Consider the following 16,016-nt stretch of genomic DNA (forward strand, 5'->3'; position numbering starts at 1 on the left):
GCCTGGGCCCTTGGGGGGCCCTCAACACCTGCAGCCTAGGGGCCGTACCAAAATGAGTCCAGGTAACAACAGGGGGTGGGGTGCCGCTGATCTTGCAGTCGAAGCGGGCAGCTCGGCCCTCCAACACCTCCACATCTTCCAGCAGCCGTGTGAACAGGGGTGCCAATGAGGGCCGCACGGTCAGCCGGGCACTGCAGGTCAGCTCATCTGGGGGTCAGGGGGCAGCTCAAAGACAGGGAAGGCCAAGGAGGCCCAGGCATCCCAACCCGCCACTCCTGACCTAAGGCTGAAGCTAGAGTCTGGGCAGAGCCCAGCAAAGGCTCTGGGTACCCAGGGGAGGCAGTAGGCACAGATCCAGAGACCAGACCTTCTCGAGAGGGTGGAAGTCAGCAAGGGTGGGCTCAGGCTGCCATGTGGGCTGGGGACTCCATAGGAGCCTAGGGCCTGGCCCCAGCTCTCCCCTCTTCCCCTCACCCTGCCCACCCTGGATGAAGCACAGCCCAGCTCTGACAGGGTCCTAGAAGCCCAGCCCAGCCCTCCTCCATCTCCATCTCAGAATTCTCCTCCGTGCCGGGATCATGCCCATGCTCCTAGCCACCTGCCCCAGACCCAGAGCAGATGCCCCTTGGCCCCACTCTACCAAACTCCAAAGAAGCTTCTGGAAGAGATAAGGGTCCCTTATGCTGACCCGATGCACCCTCCTGCTTCGAAAGCCCCTCCAGCTTCTGCTTAGCTCTTCATCATCCACAACGTGGCGAGGCAGGTACCATCATCTCTGCCCTTCCATGAGGGCAGGCCCAGGTCAGAGATAGCGTCAGTGGTAACAATGGCTGGCATTTATTAAGCAGGTGTGCCATTTGAAACCCATTTCTGGAATGGTCGGTGCCCTACCCTCTCCTGGAAAGGCCCTTTGACAGGCCCTGTGCTTCGTTCTTCACATACACTATCTCATTAATCCTACCAATCCTTCTACAAAGGAGGCATGATCACCATCCCTGTTCTACAGATGAACAGGCTAAAGCTCAGAGAGATGAAGTGACTTGTTCAAAGTTATGTGGCTGGTGACTTGCAGGGCAGGCGTTGGAACCCACATTCACCTCAGCAGACACATTCCCTCCTAGGAACAGTTAACCGTGTTGCAGCCTTTCCTTTGTGCTACGCACTATTCTAAGTGCTCATTTTACTGAGGCCAGGGCAGTGTACTAGCTCCCACCCCCCACACTTCCCCTAGGGGTTGGAGCTCTGTTTCCCGGGCATCTTATTCTGCACCTCCAGTCCCCTCCCTCCATCTCTTGGGCACCCACGGCAGCCCTAAGGCCTGAGTGGGGAGTTACCTTTGGCTGTGCTGAGCTTGCAGGTGTAGACGCCACTGTCGTCCTCATGTACAGATGTAAGCAGCAGCTTGCATTTGCGGCCATCGAAATGCATCTTGCATTTGAGCAGTGCAGGCTGCAGCAGGCGGCCACGGCACAGCCAATCCACCTCCACATCAGTGGGCCCCGCCACCAGGCACTCAAACAGCGCCATCTCCCCGGCCCCCACGTCCACGTCCTGCAGGGGGGCCAGCACGGCCAGGGACCGGCTTTCAGGGTGTGCTGAGGGGAAAGCAGCCACGGGGGCCACGCACAGAGCAGAGACACACAGGGTGAGGGAGACACACATACGCACGCACAGAGAGACAGACAGACACAGAGAGAGAGATGCATTTTGTTCTCTGGAGATGGGGAAAGCCCACCCACCTGGCCAGGACAGCAAGGCATGCCCAGACCTGGCTTCAAGATGTCAATCCAAGCTAGGCCAGGGAGGGTAACTCATGGAGGCAAGAGGGAACTGAGGGAGGGGAAACCGAGAGGGCCATGTGGTGGCAGAGACAGCGGCGGGGAAAAAAAAAAAACACAACACACCAGCTGGGTACAAACTGGACTTTATTTGAGTTAAGAAATAGGTGTTTCCAAATCTCTCCACACTCACTACAGTGGCCCCTTGCCCCTGCTCCTGCACCAAACCTGGTTAACTCCCTCATTCCCAGACAGAGCATCCCCAGCCCTGACAGGGAAGGAGGGAGCCCCAAATGGTCCCTCAACCTGCCAGGGCCAGGGCTCAGCCAGGCTGTTCATCAGCACAGAGCCTGGGGCCTCTGGCTTTTGGTCTTTTGTGGAATAGAAAGTGTTGTGCCATTTGAAACCCATTTCTAGAATGGTCAGTGTCCTAATCCCTCCTGGTAAGGCCCTTGTCAACAGCCCCTGCTCCTTGGGCCCCTCCACGCCATGCCCTAATCTCTCCCATTCTGTCTCACCCCACCTCAGCTCAGAGGCATCCTTCCCTGACTGTCACAGACACACAGACAGACAAACAGATAGACAGGCCTGTAGCAGCAGTAGCACATGCACTCGCCCGGTGCTCCCCTTCAGGGAGAGACTCAGGGGGATGATACCCCTCACAGCCGCCCCTTCCCAGCACTCAGTCCATCTGTGGGCCTCCTGGCCTGCACAGCCATGTGTCCACTTGGGGAGGGAGGATCCACAGGGGCCCATGGGCTATCCCCCTGGGGGCTGCATGGGGTGGGGAGGGGAGGCTGGGACGGGTCCGGGCCGGCGGGCCTGGGTCTGTGGGCAGGAGGCAGTGAAACACAGCGAGGTCCGAGAGGTGCCTGAGACAGGGGCGCGGCTCGGAGGGTAGCGGGGGGAGCGCAGGTGGCCCCCTGAGCTCACTCGCCTGTGTACAGACAAAAACCTCAGTCAGCAAGCGGCAGGTTAGTGCAGCATACGCGCACGCGCACACACACTCACACATGCACGCACACGCACACACCTATGCACACACACATGCATACGCACACATGCACACACACGCATATATGCACATGCACACGCACACGCACACATGCACGCACAGTCACGCAGACCTGGCTAGGGCCCTTCTGCATAGAGGGCTGCCTCTCACACTGCCAGGGCAGCACTGCCACTCTTGGTTCCCCCAAGGTCAGCTCTGGGCTGGGAGGGCCCGGCAGCTAGTCAGAGACTGGTTCCTCAGGGTTCCTGGGCAGGCAGAGACCCCGGGCAACCAGGCATTCATGGGATCAGGAGCATCCCGAAGCCTGGGGGTGTTGGAAGGAATCCCCAAGAGAAAGAAGCACCGAGACACGGGTTAATACAGAGAAGCGAGGCAGAGCCAGGCCCTGGAGAGGAAGCAGGCCGAGGAGGAAGGCTGAAGAATCTGGAGACCAAGGAAGTGGCAACTACAGGAACGGCGGGCACAGAGGAGGGGAACTGAGGCAAGGGGGCCAGCAGAGGGACCATGACTGTCAGGGTCCGAGCTCTGAGTCTTGGGGAAGGTCAGGGGCTGGGGGCTGAGTGATAATCGAGGAGAGGAAGCAAGACGCCATTGAGGCAAAGGGTGAGGTGGAAGGCAAGACAAACGGCTGTGGCCTTCGGGGAGGAAAACCCACGGCCCTCGAGGGCCCCCTAGCCAGGGCCTGTCATTCCTGCTGCCTGAGACAGCCCCTTCACATAATGCCCCAGGCTCTGGGGGCCTAGGCCTCTTCACACGTCACAGCTGTGCTCACCCTGGCACCCTAGGGTCCCTGTGATGCTCCAAGCCTAAGCCACCCCAAGGGCCCCTCCGAACGGGTCCAGCCACCAGACTCTCCCCACCGCTACCTCACAGTAACTTCTGCACAGCAATGGGATGGGAGGGTGGGCAAAGGGGTGAGAGGAGAGGGGGAGGGGGATGAGGGAGGGTCCTGGGCAGAGCAGGGTGACAAAGGCTCAGAAGAGTGTAGAGAGCGCTTGGCCAGTGGCAGGTGCAGGGTCTCTGGCTGCCACCAGGGCTCCGTGATGGAGCAACAGGGAAGGTGGTGTTGTGTAGTAAGCTGAGCACAAAATAATGTGCTGTGCAGCTTTGGGCAGGTCACTTCCTGTCTCTGGGCTTTGGTTCACTCAACAATAATATAAGCAGCTGGACTAGGGGACTGGTGGCATCCTCTAACTGAGGCTGCGTGAGAGCGGACCGTGGGGGCAGGGAGGGACCAGGGCCAGGTGGGCTTTCATGGAGAAATAAGGTACTCACCTCGGACCTCCAAGCGGGCCTCGCATTGCCGAGCGCCATACTCATTGACCGCTTTGCAAGTGTAGAAGCCAGCATCGCCACGTTCTGCAGCCAGGATCCGCAGCTGGCACAGCCCACCCTCAGCCTCCTCCGCAAAGCGCCGCTGGTCTGGGCGCACGGGCTGGCGGTTTCTCAGCCTGTCAGAGGGGCGAGAACTCAGTCCCGGGACCCAGGGCCCTGATGTGCGTGCACAGGAACTGGGGCTGCAGCACTGTGTAGGCCTCTCCTTCCCTGTGCAGTTTGCCCAGTCCCCAGATCTGTCCCACCGAACGCAGGCATCCCTGGTTTCCAGGGCTAGGTTTTTACCCCCCCTCTGCCATCCCACCCACCTCTAGGAGCTTCCAGGTCACTTCTAACTGCCTGGAGCTCTCCCTTCTCAGAACCCTGCTGCACTCAAGAGTGGAGCTGTGCTATTTAGCTCTTTTTTCTTTTCTTTCTTTCTTTTTTTAAACAGGGTTTTGCTCTGTCACCCAGACTGGAGTACAGTGGCACGATCACAGCTCACTGCAACTTCTACCTCCCCAGGTTCAAGCGATTCCCCCACCTCAGCCTCCTGAGTAGCTGGGACTACAGGCACCGCCACCATGCCCCCCTAATTTTTGTATTTTTTGTAGATACAGGGTTTCATCATGTTGCCCACACTGGTCTTGAACTCCTGGGCTCAAATGATCCTCCTCTCTTGGCTTCCCAAAGTGCTGGGATTACAGGCATTGAGCCCTTATGCCTGGCCCTATTTAGCTCTTAATAATTCTTAAACTTCCCCATTTCTTATTTTTATTTATTTATAATGGATAGATAGCTTTCCCACTTCCCAAAGGGGATATGAAAAAACTTACAATGTTTAAAAACAAAACAAAACAAAACAGTGGGGTCTGGGCACGGTGGCTCATGCCTGTAATCCCAGCACTTTGGGAGGCCAAGGTGGGTGGATCACCTGAGGTCAGGAGTTAGAGACCAGCCTGACCAGAAACCCTGCCTCTACAAAAAATACAAAATTAGCTGGGTGTGGTGGCACCCAGCTACTCAGGAGGCTGAAACAGGAGAATCCCTTGAACCCAGGAGGTGGAGGTTGCATTGAGCCCAGATCACGCCACTGCACTCCAGCCTGGGCGACAAGAGTGAAACTCTATCTTAAAAAAAAAAAAAAAAAAAAAAAAAAAAAAAAAAAAAAAAAAAACTCACAGTGGGGACCAGACAATCAATTAAAAATGAAAAACAGAACTCAAACCAATAAAAAATTAGTAAACTGAGTAATCCATGTTCCAGGCACCTGGGATGAGCAAGGCCCCTCTGCTTAGACCTACATTGAACTCTGGGCTGCTGGCAGCTCAGCAACAAATTATTGTGTGCTTTTTTTTTTTTTTTTTTCAGCAACAGGATCTCGCTATATTGTCCAGGCTGGAGTGCAATGGCATGATCATAGCTCATTGCAACCTCAAACTCCTGGGCTCCAGTGATCCTCCTCCTCACCCTCACAAGTAGCTGGGTCTACAGGCATGTACTACCATATCCAGCTAATTTTTAAGCAATTTTTTGTAGAGACAGTCTCACTATGTTGCCCAGGCTGGTCTTGAACTCCTTGGCTCAAGCAATCCTCCTTCCTTGGCCTCTGAAATGTCTTGCTTCTTGCCAATTTGGGGAGGGGGGTGTTTTTGTTTTTGAGACAGGGTCTCACTCTGTCACCCAGGCTTGAGTGCAGTGATGTGATCTCAGCTCACTACAGCTTCCACCTCCCAGGGTCAAGTGATCCTCTCGCCTCAGCCTCCCAAGTAGCTGGGATTACAGCCATGCACCACCACATTTGGCTAATTTTTTTGTATTTTTAGTAGAGACAGGGTTTCGCCATGTTGGCCAGGCTGGTCTCAAACTCCTGGCCTCAAGTGATCCACTCGCCTTACCTCTCAAAATGCTGGGATTATAGGCTTCAGCCACCATGCCCAGTCATTTATCCCAAATGGACAAATGGACAGACATGAGACCCAAACCCCTCTCCAGAAGGGGAAGCCCTAAATAAGCCTGGAACGTGGGGCAAGGGACAGGGTGCCGGGGGGAGTACACTGCTATCCCTAAGATGAGGCCCCCGAGGCACATTATGGGGAAGCCCACCAAGGTTCCATCTTCTTCCACCCAAAGCCAGACCTCCCAGAGCCAAGCCTAGCATAGAGTCGCTGGTGGGTGGTGGGAAGTGCGGCTACTCACCAGGAGACCACAGGCTTGGGTTCCCCCTGCACACGGATGCTCATGATGACATCTTGGCCTTCTCTTACTGACTGGTCCATAAGTGAGACCTGAAGCGGGTACCCCAAAGTGTCAGGGAGAGACAGTCAGGGCAGAGCCTTGGGTCCTGGGGGCTGTGGAATCTGAGATGGAGGCCTCTTCCACAGCCAGACTGAGACTGGCTCTGGGTAAGAGCATTTAAATGAGAGCCAAGTTCCAGGTCTTGCTGGTGCCTAAGCATGGTCCCAAGAACAAGGGGTCACCCAAAGGATCGAGGACACACAGGAGGCTGGGCCCCAGCCTCAGGGGTCTGACCTTGAAGGTGGGGGGTGCCTTGGAGCCAGTGTCAGAAGAACGGCGGTTCTGGCTGGGACTGGTCTTCATGGTGGGGGTTCGAGGCCAGGTCTCCCCAGGCTCTGGAAACTCCTCTGGAGGGCTCAGGTACTCCTCGTCGGAGGTGATGGGGCTGCTGAAAGGGGATGCAGATCCACCTGGAGAGAGACAAAGATAGCTGCCAGGGAGGAAGGCTTGCAGAGAGCCTGGGAGAGCTGGCTGGAATGTCGCCCAGAGACCAGGAGTTGCGGCAGCTCCCCACAGGCCAGCCCTGCCCGGACTTCACTCCCAGGCTCCTGTGACCTCGCCCAGCTGCTTCCCTTCCCTGAGCCCCTGGAACCTTGTCTGCCACTGGCTCTGCCAACACTGACCCTGCTGATCCTCCCGGGAGGGGACACCATAGGGAAAGGCCTGGGACAAAGGGTTCGGGCAGCAGAGGGGCCACTCCTGAGCCTGGCGGGAGAATTCCACTGGAGCAGGGAACCCACATTCCTGACATGGACTAGTGGCCTAAACTACCAACTGCAGGCTCTGAAAGCAGGGGGTGCAGGTCTATGGAACCCTGGAGCAGCATGGCTAGGATGCCCATTTCTTGGGCAAGCTGGGCCTGGTGCAGAGGAACACACACCACAGACAAGACACACCCTGACCTCGGTCCAGGGCCAATGAGGTGGCACCATCTAGCCTGCCCCTCCCCCTTTCCCTTCTCAGCTTCCTGCCGTGCAAACCCCAGGGGCACCTATTGGCCACAGCCCTACAGCCTGCACCCCCAAACACTTGAGGGATATAAAAACAGAGCTGGAGTCATCCACAGAAAAGGGCAGCTCAGCCTGGGGAAGAGGAGGGGGGCACCAGAGTCAGCCTTGTGGGAGGGGTGTCCCCAGGGCCCTGACGCCCTCCCCTGCAACTGGCCAGGGGCCCAGTCTCGCTGAACTGGCTCCTATCCGACTGCCAAATACAGACATGAAACTGCCACAGCCCCCTGGCTTCTTCCCCAGGTCCCCCCACCCCAAGCCCTCAGCAGGGCTGTACCCCAACTCACCCCGAGGCTCTGCACACAGACGCCCAGCCTGTGCCTGTCCTGAAGGCTCTGCCCTGGCACCAGGCCCTTCTGCTGCCTGCCCACTGCCCACCCCAGCCTGTCTCCCCAGGGAGCAGGAGCCCAGCCTGTCCAGCCTGCCCAGCCCCACTCACTCGGCTGACCCAGCTGAGGCCCTACACGGAGAAGGCCCTGGGGGAGGGGAAGGCGCCTGAGGAGGGGAAGGAGGAGGTTGGATGGCAGGCCGGCAGGCAGCTGGCTGGGAAGCTGGTGCCTGCCGAGACCACAAGCAGCCTGGGCCCTGGTGTGGAGGGGGAGGAGAGGGGAGAGGGGAGGGCGGAGTGTGGCCGTCTGGATTTAGCCACTCTGCTCACTCCCAAGCCCTGGGATCTGTCTTTCCTCTCCTTACAGCTTCGGACCCTGACAAGAGCAAAGCCCGCTCTGCAGCGCCTTGACTCAAGGTGTGGGGCCTCCGTCCCCGAGCAAGACAGGGGAGGGGTGGCACTGCACTGTGCCAATCGAGACGCTTGCCCTGATCCATTTGTTCCGACACATCCACCAAAGGAGGTGCCTGTGGGAAATGTTCCCTGTGTTGCCCCTTGCTCTGATGGAACCACCAAGATTCCTGATGTGGGAATGTGCTAACGAGTCTCAAATACTGCAGAGCCAGGGCATACCTGTTTTCTTTGGCCCCGAAAATCAGAGAACTGTCAAGACCTTTGCCCTCCTTCCCACAGGTGGCAGAAGAATCTGAGGGGGCCCAGAATCCCACCTCTGCCCCTTCATCCCTGCCATGGAAGCTCTGGCCAGCAGCCACCCCAGGGCACTAAGCCCACATCCAGCCTTCCTACCCATTCCCCTGGGCAACCTGTTGGCAACTTGCCCACCACCCATCAGCCCCGCTAGGGAGGACAGCGGGGGCTGCCTCCCCCAAATGGCCCCTTGTCATGAGCACCCATTTGTATCTGGGTTGGGGAAAGGGCTTGGACACGGAGCCTGAGAGAAAGGGGCTGTTCAGGAGGGGTCACATGTCCTTCTCCCTCTTCCTATCACCTCACCCCCCGCAGGGACACATTCCCAAGCCATGACCTGTGTTTCCCAGCATGGCCAGTGAGGAAGTAGGGCTGGGGGCTGGGCAGAGGAGGGGTCCATTGTTCAGGGGGGCTGTCTTGAGATAGGGTTGGGGAGAGAAGTCAGAATGGCATTTGGTGCTTAAGGCAGCTGATGGCTGAGATCACAGGCATGGCCCCGCAGGTGGGCGGTCCTACCCCTCTGTGGAGCCTGGAGTCCTGCCCCAGGGTCACCTCCAGGCTGGACAGTACTGAGGAGGCTCACAGGCCCAGGGACCAGGAGCGGAAGCAGAGCTGAAGACCAGATGGTCAAGGTTTGCAGGGAGCCTCAGAGACCCCTGGTGGTGGCCAGGGGAACATCATGCTGGAGGGCATCCAGTCACCAAGCGAGCCCCTATCCTCAAGCCCCTTGGAGAGAGAGACTGTCAGAGCAGCCCAGGCCTCTTCCAGACAAGGCAGTAGCCCCTGCCCCTCCACACCTCCAAAAGTGAGTGACCAAAGAGGCTGATCAAGGATTCCTGAGGCTCCATACCAGAATCCGGTGCCACCTAGTTTTTTCCCTGGCCCCATAGCCAAAACCATCTTTGGAACCAGTCCCTGACATCCCAGCCCTGCTCCACCTACAAACCCAACTCTCACTGTGGGAAATACAGTTACATCAGCCAGGAAGGAGGGGGCAGGTGCCCCCCTAAACCTAAGAGGCACATACACTCAATGGCCCTGAACAACCTGCCACGGAAGTACCGCCCCTTCACACTGGCTCCCAGTCCCCCACGCTGACCCAGTGCTCACGTCTGCCCTTCCAACATCACTCTCAGCTCAAACTCATTTGATGAAAATACTGGCGTTAGGAAGCACACAGGGAACTCCCTCTCCTCAGACCAGCACATCCACCGGCCCCAACTGTTTCAGTGTCCCCTGATGTGTTCTCACAATAGACAGAATTGCAGCCACTACTGCGACTATCTAGTACATAAAAGGTGTCACACACGGCCCTTTGCTTCAGGGCTTCTCAGAATGACACTTGACCTACTCACATCAGGACCACCTCGGGCTCATTTAAAATATAGATTCTTCAACCTTACTCCAGCCTGCAGAATTAGATTTTCTGAAATGAGATGTCAGGAAACTGCATTTTAAAAAGCACCCCAGGTGACTCTTAGGTACATGAAACCTTAGGGACCACTGCTGACCTACATGGGAGGAGGACAGCCCTAAGAGGTGCCATCACTGAGCCCCTCATCACTGGACCATTCAACCTCAGAGCAGGGCTTTGAACCTAGGAGGTTTGGCTTCACAGCCTGTGTGCTTCCCATGGCATGACCTGGCCTTCCATCTTGGGCACAATCTCTAACTCTATGGCAGTGGTTTTCAAAGTTTTCTGTTTATCAGAATCACCTGGAGGGCTCCTTAGACCACAGAGTGCTGGGCTCCACCCACGGAATTACTGATTCAGTAGGTGGGGGCTGAGGCCAATAACCTGCATTTCTTAGGAGTGCAAAACGCTTATTGGAAAAAAAAAGAAAAAAAAAAAGAATCTGCATTTCTAACACAAACTCAGGTGAGGCTGATGTTGCTGGTCTGGGGGCCTCACTCTGAGGACCACTGCTCCATGGTCTTTTTCCCAAGCTCGCCTCATAGGCAGAGCCTCATGACCTTTGTGGCTGGGTGTCATGTCCAGCCTCACCTCTGTGAGTCACCCACGTTGTTCAAGGCCTTGAAAAGTCATGGGGGTCTCTGCCTACTCACTGCCACCTCACATGCAGCTCTGCAGTCCACACAGCCCAGCCCCTAACTGTTCAGAAGGGCCCCCAGGCCCAGCTGCCAGTGCTAAGGAGTGGCAAAGACACAGTCATGTCCTCAGGAGCCTTCCGGGTGGTGGGGAAGACAAGCCAGATACACATGCAACTATAAGAGCAAGCAGGAAGTATCAGGTAGCAAGAGAGCAGCAGGTAAGGGGCGTGGGAGTACAGAAGGCAGGAGATGACTTTTGGCTCAGGGAAGAGAGAACTGAAGGAAGAGGCAGTATTGAAATTGCAGTTTGCAGGAAAAAGGGAAAAATATTACAGGCAGAGGAAAGTGCATGCAGAAAAGTTTGAAGCAAAAGGCATGTGTGCAGAGGACTATAGCTCAACTGTCTGTCTATAAACTGGGTAAAGAAGTAAGGAGTGGGGCATCCACTGTTCAAGCACGTGCCTCCTACTGCCACCCGAGGGCCAGCCTCAGGCCTCTGGCTCCTTTTGCCCTATGGGTGCAGATGGTAGAGGCCACCTGAAGGTGTGCAGCCTTTACTCTGCAGGCAAGGTGGACTCCTTACAATTCTTTTTTGGTTTGTTTTTGTTTCTGTTTTTTGTTTTGAGACAGTCTCACTCTGTCGTCCAGGCTAGAGTGCACTGGCATAATCTCAGCTCACTGCAAACTCCACCTCTGAAGTTCAAGTGATTCTCCTGCCTCAGCCTCCCTCAGTAGCTGGGATTACAGGCTCCCACCACCACACCTGGCTAATTTTTGTATTCTTAGTAGAGACAGGGTTTCGTTATGTTGGCCAGACTTGTCTCAAACTCCTGGCCTCAAGTGATCCACCTGCCTTGGCATCCCAAAGTGCTGGGATTACAGGTGTAGCCACGGACCCAGTCCATAAACAGTTTTTCTCCTTATGATTCTTGAGGAACGGAGTGATAGGCTGCAGGATAGCCAGCATTTGCCTGTGGCTTAGCCCTTCCCAGCTGGCCCTCCACATGCGCTGTTTCAGTAGGTCCTCCACAGGCAGTTCTTGAAACGTCTGCTGTGGTAACCCCACTGTGGAAAAGTCAGGGAAAGGCAGGACATGGCTGGCCAGGAGGTGGGCATTTCCACAGGGTGCTGACGTAAATATTTCCTCTTGGACTGAGAATGGTTCAGTCTTAGTTCAAAATGTACAAGCTGTCAGATCATTTCACATGGTCAGCCTGACCTAGCCCTAGAAGTGAAGTGATTAATTTTTCTTTTTCTTTTTTTTTTTTTTGAGACAGAGTTTCGCACTGTTGCCCAGGCTGGAGTGCAATGGCGCGATCTTGGCTCACTGCGACCTCCACCTCCTGGGTTCAAGGGATTCTCTTGTCTCAGCCTCCCGAGTACCTGGAATTACAGGCGCCTGCCACCACATCCAGCTAATTTTTTGTATTTTTTGTAGAGATAGGGTTTCACTATGTTGATCAGGCTGGTCTTGTACTCCTGACCTCGAGATCCACCCGGCTTGGCCTCCCAAAGTGCTGGGATTACAGGCGTGAGCCGCTGCGCCCGGTCATGATTAATTTCTTACATATGATTATGTTAGTTTGCTCCAGGTGAGAAAAAGTGGCTGCAACAACAGTAAATGAGCTCTCCATACTTCTGACAGGCTGTGAGTGATGGCCTCCGTTCTAGGTACCAGCCTCGGGGCAGCCACCTGTCAGGCAGACCTGTTTCTGGCAGACAGGAGGGTGGAGGAAGGGCTGAGTCTGGGCAAGGGGACCACACCACAGTGCTTTGTCAGGTGTTGTCCAAACCCCCATCAAGGACTGACGATGGGGGCCATGTGGCATCCTCCCCATCGGCAGCCACTGCCATCACAAGGGAGAATCTGTAACTATGCCACAGGTGGCCAGAGACCAGGGGCAAGAGAAGACAGGGACTGACATGGATGCCAAGGTTTTCTTCCTTGTTTTTGTTTTCATGGCCCCCAATAAACAACCTATTTTCTGCTGTGGTCATGTTGATTCTATGAGTGGGACCGGAATGTGCTTTGATGAGCTATATCCCCTGTCCCAAATGTCCTGAGTCAACTCGCCCTCCTCACAGACCCTCAGGAATCTCACCGAGTAGGTAGCCTGACTGGTACGAAGATCCTCACTTTGCCGCCAAGCAAACCATGACAAGCTAAGGTACAATGAAGAGGCCAAGGTCTTGGCTGGAAAATGCTAGAATCTTGGGCTCAAATATAGGAGACCTGTAGTTGAGGGCAGGACTGGAGGTGGCAGGATGAGGCCCAGGCCCATGGGGCCTCCCATATTCCCGCTTCCTCCTGCCCAGCACCCAGAGGACCTCCTCTCAGGGCGCATAGTGGGGAAGCTGGGTGTGCTCACATCAGGCATGCAAGGAAACAGAAGGACCACAGCTGTGCCAGAGGTGGGGAGTCAACAGAGGAAGGAGAGAAAGCCCCCAGTCTGACCCACCCACAGAGGGCATCACCAGTGCCCTCCCAGTGAGCTCATGAGCTCAGTTCCACCTCAACCTCAAACTTCTTCAGAGCAACAGGAAAGGGGGTGGGATAGCGTCATGGTTAGGAATGCAGGCTTGAGAGACCGAGACAGTGCTTCAAATCATAGCTCCAGCCTCTAGCTGGCCCTAAGCTCCTAGAGCTGACCATCCCAAGAAGGCAGCCACTAGCCACCTGAGACTATTTAAACGCAGTTATTAAAATGAAATTAAATTTAAAGTGCAGTTCCTCAGTCACCGCAGCTGCATTTCAAGTGCTCACTAACCATGTGTGGCTAGGGTTACCATACTGGACCATGCACATATAGAGCATCTTCATCACCACAGAAATGTCTATTGATCAATGCTGCTCCAGACAAAACTGCTGGGATTACAGGTGTCAGCCACTGTGTCCAGATAGCAATTTGCTAAAGTTTTCCAAGTCTCAGTTTCCTCATCCGTAATGTGGGCATAATAATAGAACCTACCTCATAAGGCTGGATTAAACAAAATAATCCAATCAACACAGGGCCTGGTATATACGAAGCACTCAGTAAGTGCTAACTGGTCCTGTATTATTTATTTACTTACTTACTTATTTATTTATTATTTTTTTGAGACAGAGTCTCACTTTATCACCCAGGCTGGAGTGCAGTGGCACGATCTTGGCTTATTGCAACCTCCGCCTCCCGGGTTCAAGTGATTTTCCTGTTTCAGCCCCCAGAGTAGCTGGGATTATAGGCGTATGCCACCACGCCTGGCTAATTTTTGTATTTTTAGCAGGGATGAGGTTTTGCCGTGTTGGCCAGGCTGGTCTCGAACTCCTGACCTCAGGTATCCACCCGCCTCAGCCTCCCAAAATGCTGGGATTACAGGTGTGAGCCACCGCACCCGGCCTGGCCATGTACTTTTATTTGCACCCCACACTAAGTTTATTTGCTTCATGGGCAGTTACTTCCATCACCCTAAATCACTGTTGCTGATAACATCCCTAGGCAGATTGCAAGTGCTAAATAAAGGCTGCTGGCCTGGTGCTAGCTCTACCTCACTTTCCTATCCACATTTTTGTCTTCTCATCCGTAAAATGGGAATGTCACCACCTGTCACACGTCCCTCCAAGGGATATGTATGGCACAATGTTATCGCCAGGAAGAGATGTGAAAGGGCTTGAGAAAGTCGATGATACTCTCCAAACAGAAGAAACTGTTTAGAGAGATGTAGCACTTGGCACCTAGTTGGCACTCAATAAATACTTGTGTGATGGATGTGGGTAGCGGTGCGGAATGCTTTGCTTTGGTTAAGCACACTTTTCACACTCCCTAGCCACCCGCCCCCATCCACACATCCGCTTTGGGAGAATGACTGTGGTCTCAACAGAATTATTCAGTGGGGTGGAAAGGATGGGAGGGAACTGAGGAGCTGGTAAGGACCAGGTCCTGCCCGCACAGACCCTGCCCCCTAAACCACAGTCCATGGGGCCGCATTCTCTAGTTATCCATTCCCTGGTTCCCATGGCTCCCAACCAGGAATTGAGATCTGTAGACCCTCAAAAGCAGGCCCTATTGGGGTGGACCCCAATAGGGGACTGGGCAGCCAGCCCTGGTTACCATAGCACTGGGCAGGGGGAGGGGGAGGAGCAAGAAGGGGAGGGGCAGGAGCAAGAGAGGGCGGTGGCTGCACGCAGGCCTCTTCCCACAAGACACTGCCCACTGCCTCCCTCTACCTACTCCCCAGTGGGCCCTTGGGCAAACTGCTGGACACCGTCCCCTGATTCCAGCCCTCACTCCCTGCAGACTCCAGGCCTGGGACCACCCCTTGCCAGATGTCTGTGCCATCCTCAGGTTCCACCCACTTTTGCTGCTCTCAAGTCCACTGGCCCCCATCCAGTCACTCTGGACTAAACAGTGCCTTGTAGGGTAAGAAAGTCAGCTTGCTCTACACAGCCAGAGCCAAGTCTGGACCCACATGCCTGCCCCCCAGGCCCTGGGGCCCCCGAGCCAGCCTGACTTAAGGAGGTGCTGTCTTGCTGCAATGCCTGATGCAACAGACTAATGTGATGAAGGCTTTCTGGCTCCCCAGGGCAGAGGTGCAGAGATGCTGTGATGAGCTGAGGATACAGGGGCTGGGAAATACGGAGGGTCTGCAGGATATGGCCTTCCAAGGGGAGAGGTGGAGTCCCCAAGGCACAGGGTTTCACAGGGCTGAAGAAAGGGACAGAGAAAGATAAGGCACTTCCCAGATCCTCGTAGAAACCTGAGCTCTTGTACACAACATCACTCGTTAATAACACTAACAACTAACATTTGTCTACAGCTTTACAGTTCATAAAGCTCGTTCACACATTCGCTTTCATCCGTGAGGATGGTGTCATCATCTCTGGTTTACAAATGAGGAAACTGAAGCTCCGGAGGTTCTATGCCACAAATACAGAACTCCCAGTCAAGGGCTGACAGCTGCCTCGCCCCAAGTTGCCTTTCCAACCTTAAAAGGCTCCCAAATGGCCCTGAGCCAATATCAGGGCACCCCGCATCCCACCCCTCGCCAAATTTCAGCCCAAGCCAGGTATTGACTGGAGTCCTGGAGCCAGGCCTGGGCCCCCTCAGGGGAGCTGGGAGCTGAGTCAGAAGCCAGATCTTGGAGGTGATGGAAGGACAGAAGCATGTGGTGGAGGGACGGGCATGATTCAGCGGGGTAGGAGGGGTAGGAGGAGGAGAAAGCCTGGAAAATGGGCTCCTGGGAGGGATATGCAGCTAAGGAGGATGAAGACCTGTAGTGGCACAAGCCAGACCATGCAACCAAAGGCTCTGTTGGAGCACGAGACTGTGTTCAGACGCATCAAGAACTCCCTCACTGCTCAGGTGCTGAGGCCCTGGGACGGGCACACAGGCTCTGCCATCTTGTCTCCTGCAGCCCTTCGTGGAAGAAAGGGACAGAACATCGTGTGCTGTTCCCCATCTTGGCATGTCCCGCCTTCCCTGTGCCGGTCTAAATCCCAGCCTCCTTCAGGGCGCCAAAGTTTCTCAGCGCAGGCATCC

General features: G+C 55.2%; 1 protein-coding gene across 11 annotated transcripts in view; it reads right to left on the reverse strand.

Annotated features, from left to right (window-relative positions):
- SPEG (striated muscle enriched protein kinase) overlaps positions 1–16,016 on the reverse strand; it is a 58,763-nt gene that overhangs the window by 24,690 nt on the left and 18,057 nt on the right. For 7 of the 11 annotated variants that reach the window (XM_050752328.1, XM_050752329.1, XM_050752331.1 and 4 more), the window contains 5 exons: positions 6,640–6,815; positions 6,307–6,395; positions 4,069–4,244; positions 1,335–1,595; positions 49–207 (listed from right to left, as the gene is read on the reverse strand). In XM_050752328.1, the coding sequence (XP_050608285.1) occupies positions 49–207; positions 1,335–1,595; positions 4,069–4,244; positions 6,307–6,395; positions 6,640–6,815 (861 nt within the window). Of the gene's footprint in view, positions 1–48; positions 208–1,334; positions 1,596–1,910; positions 2,716–4,068; positions 4,245–6,306; positions 6,396–6,639; positions 6,816–7,028; positions 7,404–7,699; positions 8,530–16,016 lie in introns of those variants that run through there. The other 4 variants (XM_050752336.1, XM_050752337.1, XM_050752339.1 and 1 more) reach the window with 4 other exon arrangements.

The sequence above is a fragment of the Macaca thibetana genome, chromosome 12 (genome assembly GCF_024542745.1).
Source record: "Macaca thibetana thibetana isolate TM-01 chromosome 12, ASM2454274v1, whole genome shotgun sequence".
Taxonomy (NCBI): domain Eukaryota; kingdom Metazoa; phylum Chordata; class Mammalia; order Primates; family Cercopithecidae; genus Macaca; species Macaca thibetana.